Genomic DNA, 22,347 nt, shown 5'->3' with positions numbered 1-22,347 from the left:
AGGACATGAGCTCCACTGATCCAAATCTTGATTCATTATTTTTTTTTTACAAAAGAAAGGTTGATTTAACAGAGCAGCTATACTGCAGTGTTTGCTTTTTCCCTTTGATATACCTCTGTAGGCTTTTATATTATATAAAGGAAAGTACTAAAGCTGTCCTTTAAATGCATGCACCTACTGCAACACTGGCTCAACTGTCACACCCTCCTTCAAGCATCACAAGCTTGGAAAGTATTTTTGGACTGGTCGGTGAGCAAATATGCTAATATTGTCCCAGTATTTGCTTATCTCACTCCGTACCACTACAGATTTGTATGGCTTTTACAATACGATGGCTGACCACTCAGCATGTTGGTGTGTTCTCAGGAAGTGCTTGTTCAGTCTGAATCATGTCAGTTTAAATGTGTCTTTAATTAACCCAGTGAGGCTCTCCTCCTCTATACATATAAATCCCACTCCAGGACCTTTATTTGCTTGAATTCGAAACACAGTAGATCCTACTAAGACCCTTTTGTATCCTCCCACATTTGCTGTAAACAATTGCATGTGTGTGTATTTATATATAATATTTTTTCAAAATGAAAAGTGTTTTCCAAACATTTTTTTCCAACACAATTATTTCCACTGTGGTGTAATAAAAGGTTATCTGGCACTCAGCATTTACACTGAGTGATTCATTAGACAAGAGCTGACTGTTGGTAGTCATTGGAGAAGTTAAAAGCTGTAGCCTAATGCAGTCCTCGAGGACATGCCCCTGCACACAAACAACACCCACGCACACACTCACAAACACACACACACACCCTGACTTCATGGTCCACCACCACTTTTAGCCTTTTCCCTTTGTCAGCTGTTCAAATTAAATTACACAGTAGTGCAAAGCGTCTGAATAATAGATGATCAGCCTTGTATCCATGCTGTGCTCAACTTTTAATTTAGTCTTGGAAATTCTCCTTGGAATCTACTTATCACTGCCTTGTTTGCACCCAGGCAAAACACACATTTTCTCCTTTTGCAGCTATTGAAGTAAATGTAGTTTGGTATTTTAAGAAAATGATGTCAGATTGAACACTTCCATCAGTGTGTCATCATGGGGAGAGTTGTATTGTAGAGCCACTGTTGTCGTAGCTGTTCAGGAACTGGCAGGTGGCAGATAGAGTTTCCCTTGTAGTGAAAGTCCTCTGCTGCCTTGTATTTACAGTGGTTGCATATTTTACACAGTTTTTGCCTTGTTAACTGAAGCCTTTTACATCTCCTAATTGTTTCGTTTCATTTTAGACATTTCCAGCTAATTCAGTAACTTAATTAAAGGCCTCATCATCAACTCAGTACTTGCAGCATCTCTCAAGCAATAATCATGTTTAACTCATGTTTTATTGATATTCATATCCATGGGTAATGTGTCCTGTTTCCCTCCAGCAAATATTGTTTAATGGTTGTAACAGTGTTCATCCTGTTGTCACATAAAGTCTCTCTCTCTCCTGTGTGGTCATTTATCCTCAGAATAAGATGCATTAAATTAAATACAAGGGGAAAAATCTTAAAGTCTTGCCATTTAGGCACCAGTCACTCTGTGAATGTTGTCTTATAATTAATTAACCAAGTCTTCTCTGTCCTTTGTGTCCACAGCACCCTTTTGTGAGTTCAGTGACGACTAACCGTCCACTGCGGGAGCTGGTGGCCGAGGCCAAGGCTGAGGTCATGGAGGAAATAGAGGACAATAGAGAGGAAGGAGAGGACGACGACGCCATGGAGCTCACTGTGGTACCAAACTATTTTTTTTTTTTCTCCTTTATGTCCCTTCACTTTCTTCATTGTCATTGTTTGTTTCCAAAAGGAGAGTGGGCAGTAGGCAGTCATGTTCCTCCAGTAGCTTTTTTTTGAAGGCCTTGTGGCTTTAAGCTGTTAGGTGGTAAAAGTACACGTGATCTGGACTTACAAGGTCAATAATGGGACAGTAACTCTTGTGATCTGACTTCTACTATAAAAAAAACAAAAAAAAAACACTGACAGGTTATAATTTAAAACGTGCTTTGGTTTTAGTCCCAGACTATGTAATTAAGCTGGAACTCACATAATCACACAAAGGCATGCATTTACCTGCACATGCACTCATGCCTTCAAACACACGGGCTCTTCCCCGGTCGTCCACTTTCCCTACTGTCCTGTTGACCTCTTTGAATAGTATTTTTGGTAAACACGGCCTTCCTGAGGGTTCATTCTGCAGAAGCCATTCAGAAATCCTAAGAGGGCATAAGATTAGAAAGTGACATATTAGGAGGGTGCAGTTCACCGCCTGCCCTGTGCACAAACAAAGGAGCGGAAACAGGAATCCTGGCATTCATGCACACCCACACATGGTTAAATATAGGTGCTGCCTTCAGTCTCGGTGCTGCATAGAAACACCATCACCTCGCAACCCCTGATGGAGTGAATTATTTAAAGTTGCACATTGTTCTGTTGTTATGCTGTGACCCTTAACTAAAGACACACAAGTTATTGTACACTAGTGAACCTACAGTGATAGAAGACCCTAGAAATCATAGCTGTGAGCAGACAGATGTGTTGATAATGTGTTGAACGTGGATGTTTTTCTCTCCGTGAAGTTGAATGTTGGCCCACTTATCTCTTCCTCCCCTATTGTCAACAGTTAGTGTGATGAAGTCCAAATTTATTGAGGTGAATAACTTGGCTCCAGTGTAGTTCGAAACTTGGCTTAGCGGTCATTGCTGCACTGCTTTGCACTGCCCTTTCCAAACATCTAGTGAATCACTTTTAGGTCTATGGATGAATCTTTGGAAGTTTGAGTTTCTGCAGGCGGTGCCATTTATGCATTTATTTATTTATATTACTATTTATGTATCTGTTCTTTGCCTCGTTGTGTTTACTAAAAAGAAGACTTGAAACTCATGATTTCCAGTGTGTCAGGAGTTTTCCCAGATAAAACCCACTAGAGGTTTTAAACACAAAATGTTACATTTATTGTGATTTGGGTTTATTGCTACTGCGCAGTTTTCCTGTGGATTTTGGGGTTGCAAAACAAACATTTATTTATAGGGAAATAATGAGATGAATGTAAATATCAATGTATGTTGATGTTTATCACAGACTTCACTATAAATGACTGTATATGGGCCATAACATCATATTTCTAATCCTTGTGCTTGGTTAACTATGATATCTTCGCAGTTGTTTCCTCATCTTTTCTAGCAAGGCCACTCTTGCACGCACACAGCAATATTTTGACACAAAGTTACGAGGCCCTGAAAGTGAGCCAAGCAGTTGCCTGACTGTTTATCTCTTCCTATATATCGTACCCAGCCAGACGGAGATGTTTGCTGAGACATTAGAAAGGCTGAACCTTACCATAAAGATGTCTCATGGTATTGTTTACCTCTAGAGGAAGACAGTAGAGAGGTATTTCCGGAAGAAGAATTGCTCCGTTTGACAGATAAATGGGCATATAATTCTAAAATACCATTTTGGTGCTATAATTAAAGACCATAGAATCAGCATGTCTAACACACATGTGGGGAACCTGTAATTAGATTTAAAACCGTGAAAATGACCTTTTTCTGTGAATTCTGTGAAATCTGTATTTGCATCAGAAACTTCCTCCTCTGGTTGCTTCATGGTTGTGACTTTTCTTAGCAAATTTATACAATTCATTTTACAGTTGCATTTTTGTATACAGTTTTCTTGTGTTTTATGTTTCATGATGTCAGTCTGTTTTAGCAGGTATTGTAAAAGATTTTTAATCTCAATGAGATTAGGTTATGCAAGTGTTGATAAGATGTTATATAAATGGTAATAAATTCCTGCACTTTGTAAATAATTCTAGGCCTTATCATCCCTTCATTATATTCATTGATATATTTTGTACTTTGCTCCAGTGTGACTGTGGAACAGGTATTTAAATGCAGTCTATGTGGTATTAAAAGTTTCACACAAATCTTAAATTTAACTTGGCGAAATGCATTTTCAAAGTGAAGCACAAACCAATAGACTCTCCACTGCTTTATTTTCAAAGTGTTTATCAAGAATCAATTTATCACACATATTGTCCCTGGTTGTCAGCCGTGATTTACACAGGCTTCCACCTCTGTTTAATTATTAGTGTGCTCATTACAGATAAGATCTCTGCCACAGTGAAAGGTAACAGTGCAGGTGTTTAAGCAGGAATGACTGCATTCCTACTGAAGCTCGTAGTTAATGTTACTTCACTGAAGATGGGATGCCTGAAGGAATTTAGCAATTAGCATTTGGGCTAAAACCAGTGTTTAGATCTTGCATAAACAAGTGATGTCAGCATTCTGTTGTAGAGAGAGCAACCGGACAAGACTTTGATAACCACCAAGTCTAAACTCTCCTTTTTACTGACTTAAAAACATGAACACACATCTTGTCCTGCACCTCCTAAATGGCCAGGCTTCAAGCATAAAAATATCAATTTTTTTGTCGCATCACTGCGTAACAACACCTCTATTCTGTCTCTCCTCATTCCAAGTCTCCAGGCAAGGAGCCATGCCAGACAAGTCAGACCAGTTTGGAAGGAGACCAGTCTCCGGACACCCCAAGCCCCACCACACCCCCTCCAACCACACCATTTCCTTTACCCAGGAGGGAGGCAGAGCCAGATACACCAACAGAAGAGCAGCCTGGCCCCGTCATGGTGGTCCCTGTTCCCCTACCACGGCAGAATCTCCCTCCAAAAGCGCCAGAGGACTTGGGTGACAAACTCGCTGATGAAGTCATTCTTGAATCAGAGAAATCTGAGAGCGAGGCCTCGACTAAGACCAGCTCCGATTCAGGCATTGAGGATGGGAAGATTACCCCAACATCAGAGGAGGAAAAGGTGCCCTTCAGACTTTTGTATCAGAAAATGAAATATTATTTCCTCTGTTGATGGTGTTGACTGTGTTGTATTGAAAGATTTAAGAGAAGATATTACTTTATTAGTGCCATGGTGGTGAAATTAGAAAATGGAAACTTTAGAAAAACAATAAATAATAAACTAGTGGACAGATATATACCCTTAAAAAGAGGGGAACAAGTATATTGCAGTTATTGGTACTTTAGTATTGGTACTAAAACTGAAATGTATTGGTAATAATCCTGAAATTCATTTTAAGGTTGTTGGGGAGACCCCAGAGACCGAGCAGCCGCCATCTCCTCCCCAGCCCGAGGCATCCGAGGAACATGTTGACATCATTATAGATACAGCAGACCCAGAGGTGCCCAAGATCCAGGCGACAGAGGAAGAGAGCAAAGTCAGGGCTAATGGAGGCTTATCAACTCCAAGCCGAAGTCCCACTGTCACTCCTACACCCACGCCAGCTTCCTCTTCAGCTCCCACCCACGTTCCCACACCCCGTTCTGGGCCAAACGGTAGCTTAATCAAGGGTACCCCAGAGAGAACATCCACGGGGGGAAACACTGAGAGTGTCTCACCTTATATCAACGGAGGGATCATCAACCAGCGGTACTCTTATTCAGGTAGCATGGCGTCAGAGAGCATGGACATGTCGATCCACAAGGAGAACATCTCAATGTCCACAAGGGTGAGTAACCATGGAGCAGCACTTTCTCTAACTGAAGAAATGCGCAGCCTAATCTGCCCTGTATGAATATTCACTCAGTCTTGTCCCTTCACAAGTACCCGAATGAAAATTGCCTTGCATAATGACTTGTTGATGCAGGGAATGGCTTATAGACATATCCTGTTTTCACTAAGTGTTTCAGGAGGTCGTGTCTTTTAAAGCGAAATAGGCCGGTATTGAAGTGTAAAAGAGGTGCAGAGGCAGCTCCTCTGTAGGAAAACCCCTCCTTGGAAAAAGTATTTCGCAGCTCCCACAGAGGAACTGAAACTGCATTGTGTTGTGTTTTGGGGTGTGGGTGTTGACCATCTGAAACAGAGGATGGCCTGTCTTCCATTAGACTTCCACTACACGTAGCAATTCGTTAGGGTTTGGAGAATAAATCATTTTATACTCTTAAGCCGAATGTTTTCTTTTTTAATCAAGTGTAATTTGTGGTGAATATGGATTTATTTGGCGAAGCTGGCCTGAATTATTTAGAAACAGTTTTAAACACCTCTGTGAAAGCTGAAAATCAATATGCATTTTTCATGCAAGTTTTTATTTTATTCGATTTTTTTTTTTTTTAAGGCTTAGTAGTCTAGCAAAGGATAATTCCTGTAACCAATAGAGGCCTTGACGATCACCAAGTCTGTGCTCAGCCTGATGGGAAGAGAAGAGAGAAAGCATTTTATCAGTAGACACCAAGCCTTTCTGAAGCGAAATATGCAACATTTTCCATTCATTAGGACCAACACTGCCCTTTGTGTGGGCACGGTTCAGTATTCACCAGTGTGAATGGGAGTTTCTATGCAGCTCATTGTCACTCTGCTGCTTCTGGAGGCTTATGTACTGACCATGATTGAAATCCTATTGACTGTGTGTGGAGTAGTGTCTGTTTGTGGTATGTTAAGTTTTTCCAGAACAGATTATTCAGCAGGCGACTCAGCCAGTAGCCTGCACTGAGAGTGAATGGGCTGTCTTTGTTTTTGGACAGGAGGACACTGACTTTTGTGTGAAAGTGTGTGTCTGCACAAGTGTGTATGATTGAGAGCATTAGTGTGTGTGTGTGTGTGTGTGTGTGTGTGTGTGCACGAGCATGTGCAAGGGAAACTCTATCTGTGTACAGGAGAGCTGCGTTTGTGATTTTTGTGAATGGCAAGTAATAGGAAGTAAACACAGTCATGTAGAGCCTCAAACGCAAACAAGTCAGCCGAGCTACAGAATGACCCACATGTCCTCTCATTATAGTGCCAGTTTGGACTTAATGACACACTCAAACACACGCACATGGATTTAGTGTCACTGTAAATGTGTCAGTCGTGTAGAAAGAGGATCAACAGCAGAGAACAGTGCAAAAGTAACATCCAGTGGCTGTCATCTGTTAAAGTAGTGCTGTATTTGCTCAGCTGTTTAGGACTCACGAGGAAGCTTTGTCAGGGTGGACAACATTTTGCACAAACCAAATTAATTCTAGCTCATTGGTTCAGTTTCCTTCTCTCCTTTATAAACCAGGAAATGACAACATCTAGGGTTTAAACCACTCCGTGTGTGCAGAGTAAACCCTGCCATATCAGTCTTGTAAATATTGTCTGATGTGGCTAATTTAGATAGGGGACAATGGAACAGTGATCCTTCAACAACACAATTTTGTCTGTTCAATTATAAGGAGGGGTCACACCCTGACTCTGAATGTATCATAGAGTATGACATAACTAGAGAAAATAAAAATAAAGCAATAGACTGCTAATTTTTAGTTAAAACCTAGATTTCCACTAACTAAGAAAATTGCCAAGCTGGTTGATAGTTTCTCAACCTTGCTACAGATTAAGTAAGCTTTCACCAAACATTGTAGAGAGTCCCACTGTGCCATATGAACTGCATGAGGCTGTATTGTTACTTCCTGCATGGCGCTCCCCATTACAGTGATGGATGGAGCGCCTTGCTGCTTGTTACAGTAGAACCAGACTGACAGGAATATTAATGCCTTTGTCAACACACATTAACACACAGCTGCCTCTCTTTCCAACAGATAAAGACTACACTGGGAATCCCAAATGCATGCATATTTAAAGAGGAACTCTGCTTTAAACACTTTAAAGTCAATTTACGGGTCTTGAGGGGGTGGGGGGGGGTTCTCCTACTTGTGTAGTCAAAGCCTCTTATCGCCAATTAGCGACCTGTGCGAAATCTGATAAATTGCTTCAAGTGACGTCCCTTGATGCAATGTGATTGACATCACTTGACGAGCTGTCGGTGGTTAATTTAGCTTCAGGATGGAAGAATCTGAAATGTACCTGGTTCTGCTGCATTTATTTTGATCCTTTTTTTTACTTTACTTGCACTTAAGTTCTGGTTTAGTCCAATGTCATCCCTTTTTGTGACCTTTGCCCCTCTCTGTCTGTCTCTCAGGCTTTCTCAAGTAAGACTCTAAAACGAACCAGGAAGTTTGTCATTGACGGCGTGGAGGTGAGCGTGACCACCTCCAAGATCATCAGGGACGATGAGAAGAAAGATGAGGAGATGAGATTCCTGAGGTATGCGGATGACTGTCTGTCTACAGAACACACATTCAGTACAGAAAGTTAAATATAGATCCGCTCTCCATCTCGATGAGCGGAGTTTGACACGTGTGCTGTCCGTGTCTCCATCTTTGGTCGGCCTTGTTTTGTTCCTGGAAAAATAATCTGCTTTCGTTCTCTGTGAATGAGGGCAATGAACTCCGGGGTCTGTTCATTCCTCAGGCCAGAGTGAAGCCTGTACAATGATAAGTGGCCTGTTGGATGTTGTTTTTTATAATACATACTATTTCAGGCATCCTGCTCTTTTGGGCTTTGGCCCCTTGAGATTTTAGTTCACCAATATTCAAACTGTTATGGAAAAAGACTAATTTAAGTAATAGTTTCTTTATATTCAGTCTCTGGTTTGACAGAGAAAAAGTCTTTGAAGTTACTTTTAGATAAGGATGAGTAGTTTAGCTACTTTTGGTGAAGGGAGTCAAGATGTTCAAGTAGAAGGGTCCCTGCAGTTTTGATTGATTGATTGATTTTATTTCGTACATGTAATAAAAAAAAAACAATTAACAATTAAACAACTAACCAAACAACAACACAAAATAAAAACAATAAAAACACAATATTTTTTATATGTGCTGTCCAATTTTTTCATTTTTCTTAATTGAATAATTTGTAAATTTACAACAGTCTTAAACATGTTAGACTGCTTTTGAAACTCAGTGGAGTTCCTGCATTACTCCTGCCATCTAGTGGTAGGACACTGATATTACGTGTGTTCAGAGGCTGAGAGAAAACAGAACATTGATGATATTTCCCCATTAACTTTCTAAACTAATTAATACACTATTAACCTTAAATATTACTATGAACTATATTTGCCTGTTTGAAAATTTAAACAAATGCTTTGTTTTTGTTAAAAATAACTGTGCGTGTGTTTAGGCGTCAGGAGCTGCGTGAGCTCCGTTTGCTGCAGAAGGAAGAGCACCGCGCTCAGGCCGTTCTAAACGCCAAGCTGGAAACGCAGAAAGACCAAATGCAGAGACGTTTTGACCAGGAGATGAATGTGAGTCACAGCCACACACACACACACACACACACACACACACAGCTGTCCCTTTATTAGGTACACCAAGCAACATAATGTAATGCAACTAAATTCTACAGTTGTGAAGATTCACAGTTAATGTTTCTGCTGAATTCTTGTCAGAAGGTTGTTGCTTTAACTCTGTTTAATGTCATACAAAATGTTCTACGGCTGTTTTTATTTTCACCAAACTCATAGTGTGATTGTTTCCTATCTTCCAGGCCAAGAAGAAGCACTATGATGTGGAACTGGAGAACCTGGAGAAGCACCAGAAGCAGACTATTGAGAAGATGGAGGCAGACCACAATGTTAAACTCAAGGAAGAGACCAAACGCATCAAAGCAGAGCAGGAGCGAGAACACCACAAGTTCCAGGATCAGATGAAACACAAGAAGAAGGAGGTGCGCTTTCTTGCTTTCGTTCGTTGAGTTCAGTTAAATCATAAGAATTCGTGGGATGAAGGAATGCGAATAGGTCAAAGAAAGTCTTCACATCCTTTCTTGTGTTTAAGTCCTGTGTCACACTCATTGAATATAGTGCCTTATTTTGATATGTGTAGGTAAAACAATCAGTTGATAAGCTGCCCAGAAGTCAGCGTAAAGAATCCTTGAAGCACATGATGAACTCCTTCCAAGAAACGAAAATCAGAGAGGTAAGTTGTTTATCGCTCGTGGTATTTTCTTGTCTGCTTCACTGGATCGCTTTTGAAAATACTGAGAAATGAAAAGCTATCATATAACCTACACAATAAATTAACCTCTCAGCCCAATCAAACTTTTTTTTTCTTCTCTTATGGAATAAATGAGCCACATCTCCTTTTCTCCCTCCACGTCTTTCTCTTCTGTGTTTTTAGGAGAACAGATTCTTGGAAGCTCAGAAGAGCCACCTGGACACCACGCTGAAGAGAATCATCTCCAACAACAAGAGGGACATCGCAGAGATGGAGAGGGGATGCCTTAACAAGAAACACCACCTAATCAGAGGTATGGTATCTGTCATAGGGGCGTAGGGTTGCTTCAACTCAACAGACCACCTGATCATAAGTCTTTTTTTTCTGCGTACCCCTGGGGTAATGTGATGTTATACTGTATATATTCTACTGTGTTGACATATTGTGTTTCAGTAACTTCTTCTTTCCCTCCTTGTTATGATTAGAACGTGAAGCTACGATATGGGACATGGAGGAGAAGAACCTCTACGAGAGGCACCAGTTATTGAAGCAGCAGCTGAAAGACCAGTACTTCCTCCAGAGGCATCAGCTTCTCAAAAAACACGAGAAGGTATTATGATTCTACACTATTTTAACTATGGGGTTAAATCACAGAATCGTGAGTGGGGAATGAGCACACACCGGATACGTGCGCGTCACGTGAATGCAACACTGTGTCTATTTTCCGTGTCACTACAGGAGCAGGAACAGATGCAGTGCTACAATCAGCGAATGATTGAGATCCTGAAAGCTCGGCAGCAGCAGGAGAAGAGCCGGATGCCTAAGATCCAGCGCAGTGAGGCCAAGACCCGCATGGCCATGTTTAAGAAGAGCCTCCGCATCAACTCAACAGGCAGCGCCTCAGAGGACAGAGAGAAGATCAAACAGGTGCGGGGGCAGCACGGGTTTTCTCCCTCACATAATTATGCACAAAGTTAATAATTTAGTAACTCACTCCCTCTTGTCTCTCTTTAGTTTTCTCAGCAGGAGGATAAGCGGCAGAAGGCAGAGAGGCTTCATCAGCAGCAGAAACACGAGAACCAGATGAGAGAGATGATTGGCCAGTGTGACAGCAACATCAGAGAGCTGCAGCAGCTGCAGGTGGATGACGGACGACACTTTCTCATCTTCTACACACATGACATTTGTCACTCCATCAAAGTTTCTAAGGCATATTTCTCCTTTTACTTGTCTGTAGGACAGAACACTCAATGATGACAATATGTTGTTTTTTTTCCCCTTTTTTTTTGTGCTCCAGAATGAAAAATGTCACCTGTTAGTTGAGAATGAGACTCAGAGGCTCAAGCACTTGGACGAACAACACAACCAGCTGCTGAAGGAATGGAGGGATCATCTGAAACCCAGAAAGATGGTACGTGTTTCCCATAAGTGTTATTACAGTGTGCTACACAAAACAGATTTTATCCACTAGCTTATCTGCATTCATTATTTTTACTGAAATTATTTATTAAGTGTTTGTGATACGAACGTGACCAGATGGTCTTGAATAACTTTCTGCATGTCAGAACATATTAGACTAACTTTTTTTTTTTATCTTAAGACTGCTAATCTTAAAACAAAAGTAGCTAGCTAATTAAAGGAGTAGTTCAACATTTTGGTAGATATGCTTACTTGTTCTCTTGCTGACGCTTGGATAATTGGATTGATACCACTCTCTTGTCTGTGCATTAAATATGAAACTACAGGCAGGAGGCGTTTAGCTTAGCTTAGCATAAAGAGTGGAAATCAATCCAAGAATATGCCAATATGTAAAAAACAGCCAGATGTGGTTTCACAGGGGGTTCCATGCTGTAACAATTTCTTTGAAAAAAAAAAAGGGCAGTGACTTCCTGTCTTGTCTCTATGCTAAGCTAAGCTAAGCTCCTCTGGCTTCAGTTTTCATACAGTAATTAAAGCACAGATATGAGTGGTAACAATAATCCCATCCTCTTGGCAAGAACATGAATTCGGCATATTTCACAAACTGTCAAAAGATTCCCTTAACTATTATGAGAAAAAAATTCCCATAATGAAAATTTTGTCTCGTATTTTTCATTTTTGTACTGCAGAGCACTCAAAGGAACTCAATGTGATTGTTTTCCCTTTGTTGGTTTAGAAGTATTCCACCTGTGTGGCATGAACCAAGTGTAAATAAAGTTTACATCACTCTAAATAGCTTGGTCAGGTAATCTAAATGTATTTTCCTCCTTTCTTCTCTGCTAGGCCCTCGAAGAGGAGCTTAACCTGAAGAAAAGGGAGCAGGAGGCTTTCTTCAGGATGAGCGAGAGTTGTGATTGCCCAAACCCAAGCTCTCCCAACAAACTCTCCAAGTTTGTACCTTACCAAGACTCTTCTGCCACATAAAAACAATTGCAGTGACGTCGCACGATATCACAAAACCATACGCATACTCACCAATACACCCACAGGCGTTACCAATGTCCCGCCGCTTCAGTTTGAATTTGCTTTGCCTGTAATGGCAGCATACCTATCCCTCCATTAGGTTCCTTTGTTTTAGTCCAAATCTTCGTTTTAACTCATGTTCTAGGGTTTTTCATTGAAAAAGTGTTGTCCTGGATGGATATAAAACACGTTTCACATGACTCAATTACCTAGTTTCTGCTCTCACACAGTGTTTTATTTCCTTTTATGTATGAGTCCACTTGTTATTGCTCACTAGTAAAACATGAGGGTAATATGATACAGTGGCCATGACTTTGGGTGAGCTGAAACAGCTCTCTAAGTATCCATTTGGGGGATTTTTTTTTTTTTTTACATGAGGAGGAAGAAAAGTTTGTTTCTTTGAAAGATGGTGAGCCAGTAACTAAGCACTTTTTGTTTACCCCCAGATTATCAGTGCCGTCTTCCAGCCTAGCAATAAGATGACCAAAAACGCACCCAAAATTTAATTTACAACTTTTTTTCTTTATTCCTGTATGCCTTGGGTCATTAACCTGTTTTGTTAGATGGATGTCACATAGCAGCGAAAGTCTGCCTTTATTTATTTTTACTAATTATAAAACAACCCCATCCAGATTTATCACTGTAAATGCTAATTTAAATAGTTTCTCTCTTTTTAACCAGCACCTATGGTATGAAGGATGTGCCTATTGATTTGTGTATTGTTTGAAGTTGGGGAATGAGGTTGAATCCAGATTAGAATTTATTAGTTTCTTTTAAATGATTATTTAGGAATGACATTTTTAACACAAGGGAAGACTAATGGTCATACACAAAGTGTTGCTATTGTGACATCTGTGTTTTTCTGTTGTATTTTTACTGTAAAATCAGTCACACTGGATGGGAACCGACAAAGCCAAAGCAAAATACTGTTGTTTTTTGAAAGATGTTAGATAGGGGATTTAAATTTGATTTATCAAAAAATGTATTGTGTGTATAATTGTTATGCCATGTGCAGTAAATGCACTGCCTGCTAACCAAAGTGCAATATCACATTTATGTCTTTGCTAAGCTTAAAGAGGTCTATTTTTCTTTAACTTTGCCTTCCTTTGCACTGAGAGGGGGAATAATATAAAGAGTTAAACTTCAAAAATAGATGGATGTGTCAACCTTTTGAAGGAAGCATTGCTTAAAAATATTTCCATCTTCAAAATGTTTTGCAATAATTTAGGATTTCATCAAATGTTGATCTGATTTTTTTTGTCCATAACTCTTTATATAATTTTTAAGGGAGTGCAGTTTAGTCTGCTGTAAAATGCCTCTAGATGTTTAATCTTAAACTAAACTTCAAGTTTGCAGCGGAGGAACTTGTTGCCTTGTTGAGTGAGAGAAAGTGTTTTTCTTGGAGCTGTTTGGCCTGCAGACACATATTAAACCAGGTCAGCAATCAGGTACGGCTTAACCTCTTTCTCCCTCTCACACACTCTCTCAAAAGTATTTAAATTTGTTGTAAAAATGCTCTTTTCTGTCATGTTTAATGGCTCTATCTATGATTTCTTCTCTGTGCCTCAGTTTACATGTCATTATTTGTATGGAGGGGTTGTGAGTGTGAATGAAACCGTGTCAGATGGAACCACTGTTGTAAATAACTCTTAATAAAGGCAAATTTTCTAATTATTGGATTACGGAGGAGGCTTTTTCTAATCGTGGTGACAGTGAGAGCATCAAAGCACACGTCACGTTACGAAGACTGCAACATGATGTCATGCTGACATGACTCCTCAAGTCTGGATTTTTAGTTTTATTCTGGCACCTTGAGTTTCGTAGAGGGACAGGAAGCAGCAAAAGACAGGAGAGAGGAACACTGAATGGAGGGCAAGAGGAGGATCATCTGATCAGTTAAGTTTCATCCAAAATACCTGCACCGACTTTTTGTAATTACTCAGCCCTACTCTGCCGTATCTAATCATGTCTTTGTTCTCATGATTCACTGTAGCTGACGTTGCTGGCACCCTCAACGTCTGCAAGAATGGGACCAACACAGTGTACAAGGTAAGGCCCTGAAGAAACACAAGGAGCACTGAGCTGTGCTATCAGAGGTGGGTCAAACAGGTGGCCACAAAATGCAGATAAACCTTCATTCATGTTTTTTGGCCACTTGGAGGCAGTGCAAGAAACTGAAGACAACATAAACATTACCACCTACTAGTTGATGGGACTAATCCGTTCGCGGAAAGTTGCCCATTTACTCGTCCAACAAACACAGGGCAACATTAGCATAGATTTGGAGTTGTATTTCTGCCTGCCCAAAAAATGTTTACACAATTTTACAATCCTTCAACTGCTGACGGAAATGACATGGCTCTTTAACGGCCAATTGCTCTACCGAGTTCATCAGCTAGTTGACGCTGGGCGGGTCGTTAAAGTGTGTTTATCTGAGCTTTTCCCATGAAAACAGCCGCCTGCTCGAGCAGGAAACAAGACTGATGAGAGGAATGAGACTAAACCAAAACCATAACATTGAGCAAAATAAGAGTGAAGGGCAGTAGCAGAGTCTGGGTTCATGTGATGGGATCCACTGTTAATAGTGCGCTCCTGCAGACCTTCAGCGTTTCTCACCAATACGTTCTGCCTGTATCTTAGTTCTAACATACAAGTTGAATGTATTTCCTTTCTCATGAGACTTTTGTAAAGACGCTGATTAGCACAAGGAGAAATATTTAAATGTTTGCTTTTAAAAAAAAACAAAAAAAAAAAACAACTTGATAACCAACATTTTTCTTGGGATTTTTTTGAAATACCAATTGAGACACAGTATGACAGCTGAACTGAAAAATCTGAAACTTTTATTGACTTAAGTAAAAGCAGACTCAATGTAATGAAAAATACATAGCAAAAAAAGTAAATAAGATTACAATACTGAAATGACGACCCCATCCACCCATTTGCCTCGCACTGCACTGCACTGTACTTTCCTGCCTCTTGTCCACATTGCATTTACCCAAACAAGACAAATTCTACGTATATTTAAAACTAGCTGATTTTTTTTTCCCCACTTCTTTCTGTATAACACATAGGTGGATGGTGGAATAACATTGTAGCGACTAGAAGCAGAACAGAATCAATGTTACAGCTCGTAGCCTTGTCTCATTGTGTCAAGACCCATGAACATACATTGGCACTTTCCAATTTATGGACAACTCGTTGAAGTTAGCATTCAGTTGTTTCACATTCTTTTCATGACTTATTCCTCCACTGACACAACCCCTCTACATTTCCTCTGATTAGCAAATTCCACAAATCAGCCAAACCGTTTCTTTCCTGGCCCCTCTACCAATTCCTTCATCAGTACAGAGTAAGAGACCTAACAGATGGGCCATCAAAGAAAAAGTGACAACAGCTAAGATATGCCTCTCATTTCTGTACAATAAAAATAATTTGCTATACTGACCATGCTTGAGACCAGTCAAGCATTAATGTAAAACATTATTTTTATACAATGGTCATACTTTGCTGTTATTTGAGCACCAAACTTCGGTTGAGGACAGACTGTACACTTACAGTACTGTAAATCATTGCACAAATCACTGTAGATCTCCAATTTCTTATCTCTCCGATCAGCCATCTGGTACAGATACACAGACGTGCTCTGCAAGTCACATTTCACAAATGAGATAACATGATAATGTGAACATACTTTGACAGAGACCTTCTTTTCACCTTGTCAGCTTGGTCGTTCCAGCCTCATCTTTACATTGGTGGATATTTGTTACAGTGAATACAAAAAAAAAAAAAAAAAAAAATCATAGCTAATAAAAATGAATAATAAAACTAAGAAACAACAATGCACTGTGGCATGTTTTCCCCTTCCTTCAGCGCGTGCGAACCTTAAGCTTGACCTCATCTGAAATGACTGAAAAAGTGCACATCTGTTACAAGTCACTGCAACATTAATTATGCAGTTAACGAAGAAAGCAATACAATAGCACGTTTCTAGTATAACAAACAGCACTTCTACGTGGCAAAGACATCTCTTTAGTAATTCCTAATAGCCCAGTGAGTTATCTAAACATTTTTTTTTGTCTACTGCTGGGGAGAGACTAGCAGGATTTGAACATCTAGTGTATTCAATTTTTGGATTTTTAGTCAGAAGATTTAAGATTCCAACAAGGACTATGTCTACAGTTGCATACAGTATATAAAGCACTGAAGCACTTTGTATGTAATATAGAGGCACCGTATCATAGAAGGCATGGGTGGAGATACATTTACAGCTGTTCTAGCGTCTATATTTTTTACCCAAGATTTCATGTAATATTTTAGATAAAAACAAAACAACAACAACAAAAAAAGTAAACATCACAAGACCCAACATGGTCGTGTGTTATTGCTGGTTCAGTTTAGGTAGAATATTATCAAAACGAAACATAACAAATGTGTCAATTAAAAAAAAAAGGTACCTATAAATAAAAAAAAAAATGCTAAATAGCTACTAAGTAGTGATATTTTTTGTTTATGTATTCATATGGCGATGGCTTTGAGAGCACATTTACACTAGGGCACACTAAGGCTTCTTGCTCAGGTAGTTCGATGGGATCCAGCCCTCGACTTCTTCTCTTATATTTTTACAGAACCACCAACCGTTGCCATTTTTTTCCAGCACCTCAAATACTGTACCAACCTTGAAGCTGGATGTGTTTTCATCCCCTTCATAGTCCGCCACGGCTAGATACAGCTCATCCTTACTGGACTCCTTTACTAAAGGTGGAAGCTTGTCCCTTGGGGGGCCGGGCTTCTCGCTCTTTAACAGGGGCTTGGGAGGAATCGGGACTTTGTTAACTTTGGGCTCTTCTTTCTCTTTGTTTGCAGGTGCCTGAGCGAACCCTTTGGGTTTAGGGGGAGGGGGTCTGCTGAGTTGGGGCGTCGTGGCCTTGGGCACGTCCTGGGCTTCTTTCAGAGCAGGTGAAGTTTTGAGCTCGGTTGGACTGGATGGGTCGGTCTTCTTTGGAGGTGGAGGCCTCCTTGGAGCCATGGCGGGGGGTCTCTGAGGGGGCTCCTTGGGTGGAGGCATGGTTGGTTTTGCAGGGGGTGATGAGCTCTCCTGACTATGACCATTAATGTTTTTTGGGGGGAGTTTTGGCTCATCCCAGGGCTTACCATTATTGAGAGTAGGGATGTGGATGGGGGGAGAACTAGGGGGTGAACTGGGTTGGGAACTATTAGCTGCAGCTGTGGTGTCAGAGCCGAGATCTGCAGGTTTTGACGGCCTCAGCTTGCTTCTCAGGTTGGTGATGTCCAGTTTGCTCTCTGCGGGTGGATCTGGTTTTGCAGCTGGAACAGGTTTAGGTCTGATCACTGGCTTTGGCTTCATAAACACTGCGGGGCCAGCTGCCTCTGGTTTCTCCTCCTGCGCCTCTGATTTGGGTTTTGTTGGCTGTTTAGGTACAGGTTTCAGATTAAACTTCTTCACCTCTTTGGCAGAGATCTTGTGGCCACATTCAAGACCCATCTCATTCCGCAGGTGAAGAGCTTTGCTCTTATCTTCTTTCTTGGTCTCAGGTGGCTTTTCCTGTTTGAAGGGGCCAGCTGCCTTGGGTGGAACCAGCGGCATGATGACCCCAGGAGCTGGTGGTTTTGGGGGCAAAGGTTTTGAATGATCAGATCTTGGTTTCTCTGCTACCTCCAATTCAAAGCTCTTATTAATGGACTCCCTCCGCGGTGGCAGAGCTGGTTTCTCCTCAACTGGAGGGGCAGCTGGGGCTGGAGGTAAAGGCGCAGAGAAGGCAGATGCCCCCTTGCTGGCACTGGACTTCCAATCTCTCAGTTTAGGCCGGGCGCAGGACTCGGGGGCTGTAGTTGGCTCATCTGGCAGAGGCTTAGACCAGCTGTCATCTATGCCTGAAACACTCGAAGACACACTATCTTCCATTCTCAGCTTCTCCATCTCATTGGGCAGAGGGGCAAGAAAGTTAGGTCGCAGGGCATTACTGGTCTTCTTGTACTTGTCGATAAAGGTGGCAGGGGCCCAGCCCTCTTTGTCATCTATCTGGATGTACCACCAACCACTTGCATTCTTCTCAATCACCTGGTAGATTGAAAATTTTCATTTTACTTCACCATATTACAGAATGATTCAATATATTCTTTATATATAACTTCAGGAGTTGCCAGACCCACCTCAACTTTGACTCCAGCTTGGAAGCTAATACCATCAGGGATGGTGGTCTGGAAGTCTGCTATGGTGTAGAACTCTTCCTCAACCTGAGGGGCAATGGGCGGCTTGGGTAAGTTTGAACCACGTGGCTGTGGAATGTGAGAGAGGCACGTAAAGGTTAAGTCAATGAAAAACTGTTGAGAGAAACTGTATTCCAATACAGAAGATTTATGTGGGATCTCTTACGATGGTAAGATCTCTGCGTGGAGGAGGTCTGTGTCTTGATCCCACTTCTGTGGAGGCAAAAATACTCAATAATTCTGTTCTACATTTGCAAAGCAGTGTTGTTCAGTCCATCTGAAAACATACCACCTGTGCGCAATAGATTTTTACACCTCTTTTCATTTTTTCCATTTGAATTTGGTGTTGAATACTAAAGGACTGTAGCCTGAAACAGGTCACTGACTTGTCAAACGACTGTTAATCACTTGATGTACATGAATATTTTTTGTATATTTTTACAGTGTGTTTATATATCCTGGCATTATTTCATTTTATATAGATGGCTTTGAAATATATTAAGTGTCGCAGCAGCAAAGTAACAAACAAAAGACAATTAACTGGATTGGAAATTCACTTACTTTTGTCAGAAAAAAATGAGAGTCTGTTTTCTTTTTGGCTGTTGTCTTTGGCCGCATTGTTTTGCTGGTACTGTTTAGAAACTCCGTCTAGGTCATTGGTACTGGCAGCACTTGCTGACTGCTTCTGGCTCTGGATGTCAGACTTCTTCAGATAGGAGGCTGGGGCCCAGCCCTCGCGGCCCTGGTACCTGAGTGGAGGATTTCAGGAAGTGATTTCAGGTGACAACACTGAAAAAACTGACTGGGACAGACGTACTGGCAGTCTGTACAATGACAGTCAGGTTTTTTTCCCCCCTGATTAGACCTTTGATGATACATTCATTTCATGTTTTGAAGGAATTAGCACGTTTAGTTGATACAGATTATCTTTTATGATGTCATTGATTTCATTACCTGATCTTCCACCAGCCCTCCAAGTTCTTCTGAATCACCTCGACAATCATGCCTCTCTCCAGGTCAATCTCATCCTGGTCCCTTGCACTGTATGGGTAAATCACTGAGTACTTCTCTTCTGGAGTCCAAAAAAGACAATATTGTTAAAAAAAATAAGAACGTGATTGCTGTGTATAGGTTTGACAAATAGGCAAGCAAAAATAAATGCTGACAGAGTAGTAGCTTGGGAGACAAAGCACGCAGTGGGACACTTGGATTACAAAGGCTTGTAGAATTTCAAAGTAGCGACCTTTTAAGTTTCCTCAAATTTAAACTGCGGCAGTGAATAGTCTAATAGACTAAGCTTGTTGTTGTTGAGGTGAAAATGTCTGCAACCTTTCAAAAAGGGGTAAAACATTTTTCTTTATCACAACACTCTCCCTATGTGATTCAGAGTACTGTAACACTGCAGAAGTGCATTGGCTAACTGACTGAACGAGGCGAGGTTTGAGCAGGATCTTGTGGAGTAAGAAGATGTAAGATACACACATGTGCAACACATAAAACACACATACATCCTCCACATATATTCACCACAGGACAAACTTGTTATGCAGCTTTTTCTACTATCATTACTATTTCTACTATTAACATATTATAAATATTCTATTAAGTACTACAGATAGTTGAAGTGTTTAATGCTAGTTAACTGAAATTATGAATTATTATGAAATAATAAACACACAATCCACTTTGCATGCAAGGATTTAGTCGACATGCTTGGATCTCTCATGCAAACAAACACTTTGTGCATACAGTCGGACAAACATGCACACAGGTGTGTATGCATGTGTGTGCACACATACACACACACACAGAATAGGGGGAGAAGAAAGGCGTGCGCTCCACCTTGCCCAAAGCCTGTGCTGAATAGATCCCCTAAAGTTCTGCGACGACCCACGTGCCTTGGCAGTGACCAGAATCTCCGAGGCACTGACATCCCAGCACAGTAAGCGGGGCAAAATAGGAAGGGAACATTACATATGCCATCTGGAGAATGTTTTCATCCTAAATGAAAGCATTTTCAGTATCAGTGGGCCTAGAACGTAGTTCTACTCCTGGCAGGCCTGCTGCTTATTTACAAATAATCCCTCTTGGTTGGTGCGCATTTCATGTTTTTTCCTTAAATTATTTCTACAGGTTTCTTCCATGCTTTCTCCCTTTGGATCCCGGCTCTAGTTTCAAATGCAATGTGTGGTCCTTCCCAGTATTTTGAGGATGTTACTACACCATGCTACTGCCACAGGGGGTAACTTAATTTCTGACATGTTTATTTAATAGCAGGTTATAGGCCATGGTTAATTAGGGTCTGTGGGGTGAAGTTGGCTGTGAACATTGTCTTGGGACTGTTTGATTAAATCTTTCTCATTAGTGGAGGACTTGCAGAACCGATGCTGACTAACATAGGCACAACTTGACCACACTTAATTAAGTACTCGCCCAATTACTAATTTATTTGCTCCTGTGTTTGTATCTTATTTTCTATAACTTTGTGATAACGTCGCTGAATGTGGATGTTAGATGTGAGTGCCTCTAATTTGAGGACTCTGAGGACTGACCAACCCAACAAAGACAGGGCAGCCAGCTCAACGTCCACTTTTAAAATACATACTTCTGTGGCTTGCCAAGACTTGAAATATGGCCTGTAATTTGCATATTGGCTGGGTGAACTTCTTCGCTCAGTGGAGCTCCTACCATGTGCTGTATCACGCTTTTCACATCTACATTAGACTTTTTTTTTTTTTATAGGATCCACACTAATTTATGGCACAGATGGCTTTTCCCCACAAAGTCTTCATGGATTAATTCACTAAAGCTTCACCTTTTAATGGATTGCTTACATATATTATTTGTAATATATGTTTTATAATTCAGGTATTTAAGCATATCTGGATTGCTGTTCTTAAGGGCAACACACACCAGCAGCATGTTACACACATCCAAACACCGGCAGTTCTTGGCCACACAGTGGCACTGTCAAGGCATTAACATGACACATTTATCACATTTGGAGTTTCTGGTGTGTCAAATGACACAAAGCTACATGTGATGTGTGTTGCACTTTAGAAGGCAACAGAAATAACACAGCATGAAACATTTGTCAGAATTGCATATGAGTACAATTTAACTTCTATTTGCTCTCACTATTTCAAGGGTAAGAAATAGCTTCTATGTACAGTAGGATTTCAGAATAAATGCTAAATGGCCTTTATGCATCATACAATTTACTTTGAAGGAACATTGGATCAAAACAACAGATGGAAAGCTTTATGTACCTTCTTCCCCTGGAATTGTGAAGTCATCAGGGTCATCCTGTGCCTCAAGGCAGGTGGCAGGGACCCAGCCCTGGGCGTCTTCTGAGCTCACAAACCACCACCCTAAAAAGGGGGAGAATAAAAAACACATTGACATACAAGATATCTTGAGGAAATTCTATTTGTGGCAGTTCATTGTTGAAATGCATGTGATGGTTCTTCCTATTTTATTTTACAGCTAAGCTGAGAAATGATGTGATCTTCCAAGTACGCGTTACACATGACTGAAGTTTCCATCCAAACGTCGTTCAAATTTTAACAGATTTTCCAGAACATTGCCATTAAACTATTGCAGAAAAAAGAGGGTGCAACCAGATAACATGATTTTAAAAAGGTGGCAGTTATGGCCTATACTGTTCAATTCGTGTATCAATTAAGAGTCACAGTCTCCTCATTGGTCTACACAGATTAGATATTCATTTCAGTTACATGCACTTCGTTTCATGTTCATTTTTATTGATAAGCAAACTTTCTTCAAGCTATGGTTTTTTTCTTCTATGCGCACATTGAAAATGTAAAT

At 40.7% G+C, this 22,347-nt stretch overlaps 2 protein-coding genes across 3 annotated transcripts in view; one reads left to right on the top strand and one right to left on the bottom strand.

Annotated features, from left to right (window-relative positions):
• Nucleotides 1-13,967, top strand: part of stk10 (serine/threonine kinase 10) — a 39,110-nt gene extending 25,143 nt beyond the window's left edge. The window contains exons 8-20 of the mRNA XM_070843272.1: nt 1,630-1,764; nt 4,508-4,855; nt 5,133-5,561; nt 7,989-8,113; nt 9,032-9,155; nt 9,398-9,577; nt 9,736-9,828; nt 10,030-10,159; nt 10,332-10,456; nt 10,585-10,773; nt 10,861-10,986; nt 11,144-11,257; nt 12,109-13,967. Coding sequence (XP_070699373.1) covers nt 1,630-1,764; nt 4,508-4,855; nt 5,133-5,561; nt 7,989-8,113; nt 9,032-9,155; nt 9,398-9,577; nt 9,736-9,828; nt 10,030-10,159; nt 10,332-10,456; nt 10,585-10,773; nt 10,861-10,986; nt 11,144-11,257; nt 12,109-12,249 — 2,259 coding nt within the window. The 3' untranslated portion in view covers nt 12,250-13,967. The remainder of the gene's footprint in view (nt 1-1,629; nt 1,765-4,507; nt 4,856-5,132; nt 5,562-7,988; nt 8,114-9,031; nt 9,156-9,397; nt 9,578-9,735; nt 9,829-10,029; nt 10,160-10,331; nt 10,457-10,584; nt 10,774-10,860; nt 10,987-11,143; nt 11,258-12,108) is intronic.
• Nucleotides 13,968-15,114: 1,147 nt separating this feature from the next.
• sh3pxd2b (SH3 and PX domains 2B) overlaps nt 15,115-22,347 on the bottom strand; it is a 37,882-nt gene continuing 30,649 nt past the window's right edge. For both annotated transcript variants that reach the window (XM_070843890.1, XM_070843891.1), the window contains 6 exons: nt 21,789-21,890; nt 19,474-19,591; nt 19,081-19,268; nt 18,686-18,732; nt 18,463-18,588; nt 15,115-18,370 (listed from right to left, as the gene is read on the bottom strand). In XM_070843890.1, coding sequence (XP_070699991.1) covers nt 16,850-18,370; nt 18,463-18,588; nt 18,686-18,732; nt 19,081-19,268; nt 19,474-19,591; nt 21,789-21,890 — 2,102 coding nt within the window. In that variant the 3' untranslated portion in view covers nt 15,115-16,849. The remainder of the gene's footprint in view (nt 18,371-18,462; nt 18,589-18,685; nt 18,733-19,080; nt 19,269-19,473; nt 19,592-21,788; nt 21,891-22,347) is intronic.

The sequence above is a fragment of the Pempheris klunzingeri genome, chromosome 14 (genome assembly GCF_042242105.1).
Source record: "Pempheris klunzingeri isolate RE-2024b chromosome 14, fPemKlu1.hap1, whole genome shotgun sequence".
Taxonomy (NCBI): Eukaryota; Metazoa; Chordata; class Actinopteri; order Acropomatiformes; family Pempheridae; genus Pempheris; species Pempheris klunzingeri.
This window is presented reverse-complemented; position numbering and strand designations above follow the sequence as displayed.